This window comes from Podarcis tiliguerta (assembly GCF_965153285.1).
Source record: "Podarcis tiliguerta genome assembly, chromosome: 3".
Lineage (NCBI taxonomy): Eukaryota > Metazoa > Chordata > Lepidosauria > Squamata > Lacertidae > Podarcis > Podarcis tiliguerta.
The window spans coordinates 33,095,399-33,107,596 of record NC_139536.1 but is presented as its reverse complement, the minus strand read 5'-3'; the positions used below and the strand labels follow the sequence as shown (position 1 = coordinate 33,107,596).

At 41.5% G+C, this 12,198-nt stretch overlaps 1 protein-coding gene across 1 annotated transcript in view; it reads right to left on the bottom strand.

Moving 5' to 3' along the window:
• Positions 1–12,198, bottom strand: part of ALK (ALK receptor tyrosine kinase) — a 564,868-nt gene that overhangs the window by 58,674 nt on the left and 493,996 nt on the right. Inside the window, exon 12 of the mRNA XM_083434390.1 lies at positions 6,228–6,390. Within this exon, the coding sequence (XP_083290516.1) occupies positions 6,228–6,390 (163 nt within the window). The remainder of the gene's footprint in view (positions 1–6,227; positions 6,391–12,198) is intronic.

The window sequence follows — 12,198 nt, the reverse complement described above, 5'->3', positions numbered from 1 at the left end:
TTTGTTATTTTGTATGGCTGTAATACTGAGTCAAGGAGGGTGGTTCAGAACCCAACATTTATTATTATTATTATTAAAAATGTTATTAGCTTTCAATTACAAAAATCCAATATTGTGGTTGTTTAGTCGTTTAGTCGTGTCTGACTCTTCGTGACCCCATGGACCAGAGCACGCCAGGCACTCCTGTCTTCCACTGCCTCCCGCAGTTTGGTCAGACTCATGTTTGTAGCTTCGAGAACACTGTCCAACCATCTCGTCCTCTGTCGTCCCCTTCTCCTTGTGTCCTCCATCTTTCCCAGCATCAGGGTCTTTTCCAGGGAGTCTTCTCTTCTCATGAGATGGCCAAAGTATTGGAGTCTCAGCTTCAGGATCTGTCCTTCCAATGAGCACTCAGGGCTGATTTCCTTAAGGATGGATACGTTTGATCTTCTTGCAGTCCATGGGACTCTCAAGAGTCTCCTCCAGCACCATAATTCAAAAGCATAAATTCTTCGGCAATCAGCCTTCTTTATGGTCCAGCTCTCACTTCCATACATCACTACTGGGAAGACCATGGCTTTAACTATACGGACCTTTGTTGGTAAGGTGATGTCTCTGCTTTTTAAGATGCTGTCTAGGTTTGCCATTGCCTTTCTCTGAAGGAGCAGGCGTCTTTTAATTTCGTGACTGCTGTCACCATCTGCAGTGATCATGGAGCCCAAGAAAGTAAAATCTCTCACTGTCTCCATTTCTTCCCCTTTTATTTGCCAGGAGGTGATGGGACCAGTGGCCATGATCTTCGTTTTTTTGATGTTGAGCTTCAGACCATATTTTGCGCTCTCCTCTTTCACCCTCATTAAAAGATTCTTTAATTCCTCCTCACTTTCTGCCATCAAGGTTGTGTCATCTGCATATCTGAGGTTGTTGATATTTCTTCCGGCAATCTTAATTCCGGCTAGGGATTCATCCAGCCCAGCCTTTTGCATGATGAATTCTGCATATAAGTTAAATAAGCAGGGGGACAATATACAGCCTTGCCGTACTCCTTTCCCAATTTTGAACCAATCAGTTGTTCCATTTCCAGTTCTAACTGTAGCTTCTTGTCCCACATAGAGATTTCTCAGGAGACAGATGAGGTGATCAGGCACTCCCATTTCTTTAAGAACTTGCCATAGTTTGCTGTGGTCGACACAGTCAAAGGCTTTTGCATAGTCAATGAAGCAGAAGTAGATGTCTTTCTGGAACTCTCTAGCTTTCTCCATAATCCAGCACATGTTTGCAATTTGGTCTCTGGTTCCTCTGCCTCTTCTAAATCCAGCTTGCACTTCTGGGAGTTCTTGGTCCACATACTGCTTAAGCCTTCCTTGAAGAATTTTAAGCATAACATTGCTAGCGTGTGAAATGAGTGCAATTGTGCTGTAGTTGGAGCATTCTTTGGCACTTCCCTTCTTTGGGATTGGGATGTAGACTGACCTTCTCCAATCCTCTGGCCACTGCTGAGTTTTCCAAATTTGCTGGCATATTGAGTGTAGCACCTTAACAGCATCATCTTTTAAGATTTTAAATAGTTCAGCTGGAATATCATCACTTCCACTGGCCTTGTTATTAGCAATGCTTTCTAAGGCCCATTTGACTTCACTCTCCAGGATGTCTGGCTCAAGGTCAGCAACCACACTACCTGGGGTGTACGAGGCATCCATTTCTTTCTGGTATAGTTCCTCTGTGTATTCTTGCCACCTCTTCTTGATGTCTTCTGCTTCTGTTAGGTCCTTTCCACTTTCGTCTTTTATTATGGAAATCTTTGTACGAAATGTTCCTTTCATATCTCCAATTTTCTTGAACAGATCTCTGGTTTTTCCCATTCTATTGTTTTCCTCTATTTCTTTGCATTGCTTGTTTAAGAAGGCCTTCTTGTCTCTCCTTGCTATTCTTTGGAAATCTGCATTCAGTTTCCTGTATCTTTCACTATCTCCCTCGCATTTTGCTTGCCTTCTCTCCCCCGCTATTTGTAAGGCCTCGTTGGACAGCCACTTTGCTTTCTTGCATTTCCTTTTCATTGGGATGGTTTTAGTTGCTGCCTCTTGTATAATGTTACGAGCCTCCATCCATAGTTCTTCAGGCACTGTGTCCACCAAATCTAAATCCTTAAACCTGTTCCTCACTTCCACTGTGTGTTCATAAGGGATTTGACTTAGATTGTATCTTGCCGGCCCAGTGGTTTTTCCTACTTTCTTCAGTTTAAGCTTGAATTTTGCTATAAGAAGCTGATGATCTGAGCCACAGTCAGCTCCAGGTCTTGTTTTTGCTGACTGTATAGAGCTTCTCCATCTTTGGCTGCAGAGAATATAATCAATCTGATTTCGATGTTGCCCATCTGGTGATGTCCATGTGTAGAGTCGTCTCTTGTGTTGTTGGAAAAGGGTGTTTGTGATGACCAGCTTGTTCTCTTGGCAGAACTCTATTAGCCTTTGCCCTGCTTCATTTTGAACTCCAAGGCCAAACTTGCCAGTTGTTCCTTTTATCTCTTGACTCCCTACTTTAGCATTCCAATCCCCTATAATGAGAAGAACATCCTTCTTTGGTGTCATTTCTATAAGGTGTTGTAAGTCTTCATAGAATTGGTCAATTTCAGTTTCTTCAGCACCAGTGGTTGGTGCATAAACTTGGATTACTGTGATGTTAAAAGGTCTGCCTTGGATTCGTATCAAGATCATTCTATCATTTTTGAGATTGCATCCCAGTACAGCTTTTGCCACTCTTTTGTTGACTATGAGGGCCACTTCATTTATTTTATGGGATTCTTGCCCACAGTAGTAGATGTGATGGTCATCCGAACTGAATTCGCCCATTCCCGTCCATTTTAGTTCACTGATGCTCAGGATGTCAATATTTATTCTTGCCATCTCATTTTTGACCACATCCAACTTACCAAGGTTCATGGTTCTTACATTCCAGGTTCCTATGCAATATTTTTCTTTACAGCATTGGACTTTCTTTTCGCTTCCAGGCATATCCGCAACTGAGCGTCCTTTCGGCTTTGGCCCAGCCGCTTCATCCGCTCTGAATCTACTTGTACTTGTCCTCCGCTCTTCCTCAGTAGCATGTTGGACGCCTTCCGACCTGAGGGGCTCATCTTCCAGCGTCATAACTTTTATATGCCTGTTGTCTTTGTCCATGGATTTTTCTTGGCAGGGATACTGGAGTGGCTTGCCGGTTCCTGCTCCAGGTGGATCACGTTTGGTCAAAACTCTCCACTATGACCTGTCCATCTTGGGTGGCCCTGCACGGCATAGCTCATAGCTTCTCTGAGTTATTCAAGCCCCTTCGCCACGACAAGGCAGTGATCCATGAAGGGGAAATCCAATATATACCACACTGTATCAATACCAGATTACCCCACACAGTACTTATTAACATCAAAAAATAACCAAAAACACACACATTTTTACCTCCCCCCCCCAAATCCCCAGACTTCCCTCCACCCCCTCTTCTGGTTCTTTAAATAAACCAAATCATCTTACATTCCAGATCCTTTTACCCACTTTTCCAACTACTAAACAATTAAACTTGTCGACCCCTCCACACAAACCAAAACAGAATAAGCACACATAAAGGCAACACAAGCTCTCAATCATACCTCAGATATTTTAAGCCATCACCATGGTTTTTCAGCAAGGACTTCTGCATTAAAATCAGTGGCACACTCAAAGGGTTTCAATTTAAAATGTATGGAATTCAGTGCCTGGGCTTCTCAGTGGCAGTGGAGAAAGTTATTGGTTCAACAGGGATATTTGTGTGAATGGTTATTGGCTGATTAACATCCTATATCCTTTTGGTCCATGGGGTCATGAAGACTCAGACACGACTAAATGACTAAACAACAACAACAATCCTTTTAAATGTCATTGTGGGTGGGCTGGGTTTATTGGGTTTATTTTTGTTCTTATTTTCATTATTTCTTTTGTGTTTCTATATTGTATTTTTATGCTGTGAACTGCCCTGAGATTTTGAAGAGTGGTACACAAATTTAATACAAAATAAATAAATAAACAAATTATTCAGGTACAAAATGCTATCTGTAACATACCCATTTCATTTAACATAATCATGTGGATTGTTATAACAAGCTGATTAAAATTAAGATTCTCAGGCGGTAATGCCTTGACTAAATTCTGGTTTCATAACATGTGATATGATCAGGCGATTGGTTTTTGGAGTCCAAAATTCAGCACTGTTTTGTGCTTCAGATATATCAGAAAATTCTGTCTCAAAGTAATCACATATTAGGTATTGAAGTTGGCATATAAGAGGGGAAGAGGAGTGATGGGGAGCTTGTAGGTTTAAGGCTTGCTCCTGGCTTAATAAATAGTGGCTTATTAAGTTGGAATTGTTACATCTGAACAAGGTATTAGTGATCCTTTTGAATTACTTTGGGTAAGATTTCTATTTCTGAATGAACCCTACTAGCATTTTAAAGTTTTTCAACTTAACCAAATTCTTTGTCTTTTTGGTACCTATGAATTTGGGACATGCTTGTGTGTGCAAAATGTGTCCCAAAGTGACTTACAGCAAAAACAAACAAACATTAAAACCCCATATAAAATGACAATACAGCATACTTAAAAATGTTCATCCAAGAATATATAGAAAAAGACAAATCCAACCCATCTCACTAAAAAATGAGAGGTGACCCCCCTAAAAAACATAACTCACTACCCTCTAAATTACATCCCAGTTGAACATCTATCATTGTGGTTTTAAATTGCCTCCAAACATCTTGAAAATATTTGACCTTCCTGGTTCTCCCTTTCAACTTCCTTTTAAAAACTTCATTCGCTTTTCTCTCTTTTAAAATCAACTGCAGCCATGCTGACCTGTCTTGGCAACTTTCTAATTACATATATATTGAATTTGATGGTACTGTGCTCATTCCATCTCAAGCCTTATGATTGTCAGGGGAGGCCCTGCTGGTGGTGCTAATACTGGGTGCTGTGTGGTTGGCATTGACCCAAGACATGGCCTTCTTGGTGGTTGTTCCCCATCTATGGACTCCTCTCCCTGGTGAGGTGCACCAGTCTCTTTCATTACAGTCGTACCTTGGATCTCAAATGCCTTGCTCCAGAACAAATCAGCTCCCGAACGATCGAAACCCAGAAGTTAGTGTTCCGGTTTTCGAACTATTTTTGGAAGCCGAATGGCCGACGGGGCTTCCACGGCTTCCGATTGGCTGCAGGAGCTTCCTGCAGCTAATCAGAAGCCACGCCTTGGTTTCTGAACGTTTTGGAAGTCAAACGGACTTCTGGGATGGATTCTGTTCAACTTCCAAGGTACGACTGTGTTATGTACGGAAGTTCTCACCCTGGGCCCGCAGGGGGATACTGTAGATAGTTATGCAAATGAAAGATTGAAAGTGACGTTCAGTGATTGGATAGTTTTAGAAAGTTGCTACAGTAACGTTGTACTGGAGCTCTATATAAGTAGGCTGGCTGAGCCCTTCAGCTCAGTTCTGTTCTGGCCTCTGAATAAACAAGAGCTGTTTGAAGAATCACTGTGTCGTCTGATATGTTCACTCACAACTTAACAGACTGTATTTACGTCCAGGAGGAACTTACAAATATTCCACTTTACCCAGAAATTTGATTGCTGAAATATACTCATCCTGACACACTTGCCATTATTAGGTATGAGGGTATGGGGATATTTTTAGATTTTTTTTTCAATTTCTTTATTAAAAACAGTTTTTAGATTTCTAAATGGGTTTTTTATTTTGTTTTCAATTGCCTTGTTTTACCAATTTGGTGTTTGCTGTCCCGGGCAACTTTGAGAAAGGGAGGAATAGAAATTGAATAAACACACATATGCATCTCACTCCTGAGCCTGGGCACCACTCAATATTATTCTCTCCTTTGTCCATTTTTATGATCAAGTATTCTGATGGACAATCATTTGGTACATCTAGGAATATTCCAGGCAATCTCTATTGAATTCCTTGAGCAACTGCATGCCCTCAAGCCAGTCACTGCGGCAGGCACAATATGGTATAGATTGCAGATGTGTGCCTCTTTAAAACTTGGCAAACTCTAGCTCCAGTCCTTGGTGATAATGGGAAGGCAGTTTAGACACACTCCTTGACGCTCTCTTCATTACTACTTTCCATGCTCAAGAGATGAGCCCTGGCTTGGATAATAGGTTTCAGAGAAAAGGCTTGGAAAGTCCTCTGGAACTAATGAAAATAATAGAACTCTTACCTGTAAGTATTGGTTGCAGGCACTCTCCACACTTGTACACCTGGAAAATTATCCTCCGTCCCTACCACTACACTGAGATTGGAGTTCCTATAGGCATCATTGCACTGGGTCTGGGTGGGCCCTTGAGGTCCATTAGCACCACAAGTATTGAAGAGCCAATGATCTGAAAGAGACATGGAAATATACACTGAGTAGCAAATACAGTCTTCTCTGACTGTTGGTTCCTTTGCCTCACATTAACAGCAGTGAAGTGTGAGGAAATACACCACGACCCTCTTTTCCAGTTCAATCCAGATGTGGATCCATAATTCTGAATCTTGTACTCTCATGGCCATGAACAGTGTACTGGACTCTGTGCAATGTACTCACAAGACTTACACACACACACACACACACACACACACACACCAAAATACCAATAAAGATGGACATAGAAACAGACACAGCTGTAAATCAAATGCAAACATAAGCTTTAAAACCAGGGCCAAAATTGGAAGCAGAGGGAATAAGGGAAAGTAACACTGCCTATGTAACAATGGCTAAGACACAGACAACAAATTTTTCTTTTTTCTTTTTGGTATAAGGATGAGGCTGGGATTGAATTGGAAAGGATGGGAAACAAACAGGTATAAGGCCAGATAGGGAACTGAACAAATGCCCCCAAACTATTTCAAAGAGACGGTATTTACAAAAGTGTAGGGGAAGTGTGAGCTTGCTGCATCTTGAAGCTTTGCCTTCGCTCTTCCTAAACACTGTGCTTGAGAGTATTGAATGAAATTCTACAACTCTACAATGAGCCAATTCCTGTCTTTGCCTAACCCTGGTGTTCTCCTTAAATGGTGTTGTAATTAATTGAAACACGTTGGAGACAGTCTTTGCGGCTTTACAGAGGCTGGTGTTTTGTTTCTGTTTTTAGTTCTGGATCGGCACAAATCAGCACAAATTGATTTGAAACTGCCCCCCCCCCCCGCTCTGTAGCAATTTGTAGCTGCCACAACCTAATCCAGATCTGGCACAAATCGGCTACACAACCCTAATTATTAGCTACTATTTGTAGAGATGAAGAGAGTGGATGCAATTAAACCTAATGACAATTGAGATTTATTAGCTGTTATTGCTTTTAGCTCCGCTTGGGCTTATGTTTTTCAGTGCAATCCAATGCATATTTATTTAAAACTAACTCATGCTGCATACAATGGGGCTTACTCCCTGGAAAGTACAGTAAGTGTGCACAGGTTTGCAGTCTTCACTTGTTCTTATTCTGGGTATTTTTATGCTGTTTTAATTGCTTCTGAAATGCTCCTTGTGGGCTTTTATAGCAGAAAGACAGAGTGTAAAATGCCTTCATTCCCTTAAATTGCAATCAAATAATGTCTACTCAGAAGAAAATCCCTTTGAGGACAATGGGACTTATTCCTAGGTAATGAGCAAAGGGTTACAATCTTATGCTAATATAACATGTTAATGGCAAACATTCCACCATGTGCATGTACAGCACAATCATATATAAATATCTGCATTCAACAGAAATAAACATTCAATCGGTCTACTTCCAAGTAGAAGTCAAAAAGGTGGGCAATCCAAAGTGTTACCAACCAGAACAGTTATTATTATTAAAAACTCTTTCTCAATGGAACACATGAAAAATTCTAACATTTATAGAAATCTTTATATGGCATAATAGCTTTGCCAGATTTTTTCTGAAACACCTTTCTTCAAATAATGGAAAAGGCTAACGTACTGTAATATAAATCACTAGTGTTCATAAATCATGAAATGAGTATTATCACTCAGTAGAAGCTTAGCCTTAATAGATATTGGCTGTGACCCAAGCAAAGACATGAAGGTAGCATTATGTTGCAACCTTGCTAAAAGGATGCAGGCCTGAGTCTGATCATTGTTTTAGAACCACATGTATGTCATATTGGATGAAAGCAGCATATAAACATAATAATTTGAGTTGTTTATTATTTTGAATCATAGAATCATAGAATCATAGAGTTGGAAGAGACTACAAGGGCCATCGAGTCCAACCCCCTGCCAAGCAGGAAACACCATCAGAGCACTCCTGACATATGGTTGTCAAGCCTCTGCTTAAAGACCTCCAAAGAAGGAGACTCCACCACACTCCTTGGCAGCAAATTCCACTGTCGAACAGCTCTTACTGTCAGGAAGTTCTTCCTAATGATTAGGTGGAATCTTCTTTCTTGTAGTTTGGATCCATTGCTCCGTGTCTGCTTCTCTGGAGCAGCAGACTTTCTCTTGAGAAAGACTTTGTAGATAGTGAACCATGTCTGTTCTGCAAGACAGTTGGTTTTGATGTGAAACCCTGGAGCAAAGGCAGACCGAATCACCTGATTCTGCCCTAGGTGGACCTACATGTTCCAGCATATGCCTGCTAAACTTTTGTGCCTCTCTTTGGGAATTTGTTTTGTATTCTGGAATCTATAGTTCCACTAAATATTCTGGAATCTAATGGGGTGGTTGCAATTTAGGTGGTCCTTGGGCAAACCTATCCATAAATGCTCAGAGGCCTTCTGCAGTGGCTTGGCGTGATGACATTGTTAGTAAGGTACGGTGTGTCACAAAAGTACCTGAAACGGCAACTGACCCTTGGAGTCCCTTTCAACTCTACAATTCTATTATTCTATATTTCCAGCCTCTGTAGAGACCTGTAAGCTCACTTAAATCATTTGGGGAAATTCCACTCCAGGCACCGCACCCTACAAAATATTATAGTGGGGTGACATTTTCTGCTGTTTCCTCTGTACTGCGGAGCGCTCTTTGCTTTGCCATATGTGAAGCTGCAACCTTCAGCTGTCTTATTGAAGACTTATACTTTTTCTCAGGCCTTCGCTGATACGTAAGACTGGACATTGTTTTACATGTCTGAATCTTCTGAATATGCTTTATTAGCTTTTGTAAATATTGTTATTTTCCTGGTTTTAGGTTATATTTTCATTTTAACATTATATTGGGGTTTTTTTTAGATTGTACACTGCATAAAGATTTTTTTTTTGAAATATTGAGTGGCATATAAAAAATGCTTTTAAATAAATAACATTCATACAGTACAGTTCGTGTTAAGTCCAATCTGTTTTGGCATGGTTTTGCCAGCAGCAGAACCACAGGCTCAACAACCTCTCTCCCCTGAATACAGCTCAGCATTCCACAACACAGTGACCATTGGAGACCTAGAGCAGGAGTGGCTAACCTTTGAGCCTCCAGAAGATGCTGGGCCACATCTCCCATCCCTCTTGGCTACTGGCCATGCTAACTGGAGCTGGAGGGAGTCAAGCAATGGCAGGAGGGCGATGGGTTAGCCTCCCCTACCCTAGGGGCAATTAGTAATGCCACAGAGTAGCTGATCTTGTTTTAGTAATTCATCTCTAAAGTAGGTGCTAGGACTCAAGGGAACAAGTTATCCCCTTTGTTCTGATGTTAGCCAGGTAGCTCATAACGCCAAGCCATAAAGGATGTAATCCCAATCTATAATATAAATGGCAGATTCACATTAACTTTAGTGGGATGTCAAAGGTGCTCACATAGTTCTTATTTTCACAATGCCTTGAGGAAAAGAAGTGTGAAACCATACATGAGAATCTACAGAATTTCAAACTGATGGCGTAAAGGTTTCTAAATAGAGTGCTGCATAGACTTCCAACATAAACCATTCCTGAGCCATTTTGATCATTCTGAAAATGATGGATCTCACACAGAAATTGATGTTCATCAGCTTAATTGCTAATAAGAAAACAGAGGGCCATCTTGCTGGCAGTCTTGGTGTCTTAACACTTTGTGATCCCAGTAGGCCTGGGCCAGATGCAACGGAGCATATGTTGAATAAAATGAGCAGGCAAAAACCTTATACCAGGAATAATAAGACACACTTCTGATATCTCTGGTGAAAAATTAAATGTACTCCTGCAGGTGGGAGCAGGCGACCTTGAAAGAAGTAAAAAGAAAGAAAGAGAGAGAGAGGGAGGGAGGGAGGGAAAAGAAAAAAACACCACATAGCAAGGGAGAAGATTAAAACAGGAAAAATGAAGGCATGAAGAAAAATCCCCATATCTGGTTGAAAAATAATGGCAATTTAGTAGTTGTTTCATATACCAAGTATACCAAACTATTTTCTATATCAAGAGCCAATCCTTCATGTTGATTTCATTTCTGACGTTGATGAAAACCGTCTCTGGACAAAGGAGGCATAAAGTGCATTTGGGTGCACATTAATGAGATAATAGGTGCACAGTGCCCTCCATATTCATGAACTTGTATTGATCAAGAGGCACATGACCTTCAGACTGAGAAAGCTTAAGCTTCTTTCCAGCCAAGGTTATGAAGGTGAAAATTACAAGGAACCTGACAATCTTTGACCTCTTTGGAGGATGATGGAGAAACCAGCAACAGCAGCCCTATCCCTCTACCAACCCAGATTGAATAAGAGGTGGGCTGCTCCTATTTGAGTGTTGGGTCTGGCGTATGACCAGGTCCTGGTGTCAGAGCATCATCCCCTTGTACCATTGCTGGAACAGTACCTCCTTATCTAATTAGCTGCTGCAGTATTTCTTAACCCTTTGACTTGCCATTGTGCAACAGCCTATGTTGTTGTTTTTTCCTTCTGAAGATGTCGCTTAAGCAATGTAATATGAGAAAAATGCCCATTCTTCTTGACTCTGTTTTTACCTCCCCGCCACCTCCTGCCAAAAGGCAGATGATATTCAACATTTAACAAGCTAATCATGAATATAATAGAGAAGCGGAAGGAGATGGCAGGATCACACATATACTTAAGAACAGGCTGGCATACTTGACAAGGGGAAAAGACAGGAAGAAAATAGTGTTTTGGGTAACTGTACTTTTAGAAAAAGGCAGCAGAGTTCAGATTGCCAAAACTAATCTAGGTGTAACAAAGAATTCACTTCTGTTTTTCCAGATGCATCAGGTTTCTATGGCGTATTTTATATAATCTCTCTCTAATATATATTTGTGTATGACTGTCATCATGCTGCAGTTTGTGTGGCAGCCTCTAGGTGGCCATGCCAACTGCAGCATAACAATGGACCAGAGGGCAGCCCAGGTGAGCTGTTGAGGAAGGAGAAAAGTTTAAGTGATGGTGGAAGATGCTTTGGACAGCGATTTAGCAAATGGGTCTCTGAATCATGGCCTCCTCCCATTAAATGTTTCCTGGAGGAGCATTTAAAGCAAGGTGGGAAGCACTTCAGAAAATGGTCTGGCATAGTGCTCTCTGAAACATCTCCCACCCTCCTCTAAAAGGGTTTGGGCTGGGCAAGCTGTGAGGGGATAGTGGGTGGGTAAGGTGTAAAGAGTAGGGGGGTTGGCGGGATGAAAAGAGAGTGGGTTGGCCAGGTGTGGGAGAAGGGGGCTTGCAGATTGCAGATTTGGCAGGAAGGCACATTGGGGAGAGAAGAGAGGAGGGGTGGCATATATTTTTACATTCATAGCCCCTGCCAAGGAGTCAAAGGTGACATACTTGGTTCTTCCTCCCTCTCCATTTGATCCCCACAAAAACACAGTGAAGTAACTTATTCTGAGAGGCCGGCTGCCCCGACGTCACCCAGTGAGTGTCATAGCTTCAGTACGGGGAGGAGTTTGATTCCTAGTCTCCCAAGTCCTAAATCAACATGCTAGTCACTACACCATATATGTAGGGCAGGGATGGCGAACAGGTAGATCACGATATACCGGTATCTCGCAGGGTGCCTGTGGTAGATCATGGTAGATCTTGGGACCCCTCCCACCCACCCCTCAAAAAACAACTTTGATCTCCAAAAAAAAGTTCAACAACTTTGATCAATCCAGGGGGTAATCACCTCCAGTTTTTTTAAATAGTGGGAGTAGATTGCAGTCTCTTGGAAGTTGGACAAGCCTGAAACTGTATTGGGTATAACCCTCATAAGGCACATAGTTGTTGACATTCAAGTCCTGTTCATTTCAACCCAACTAAAAT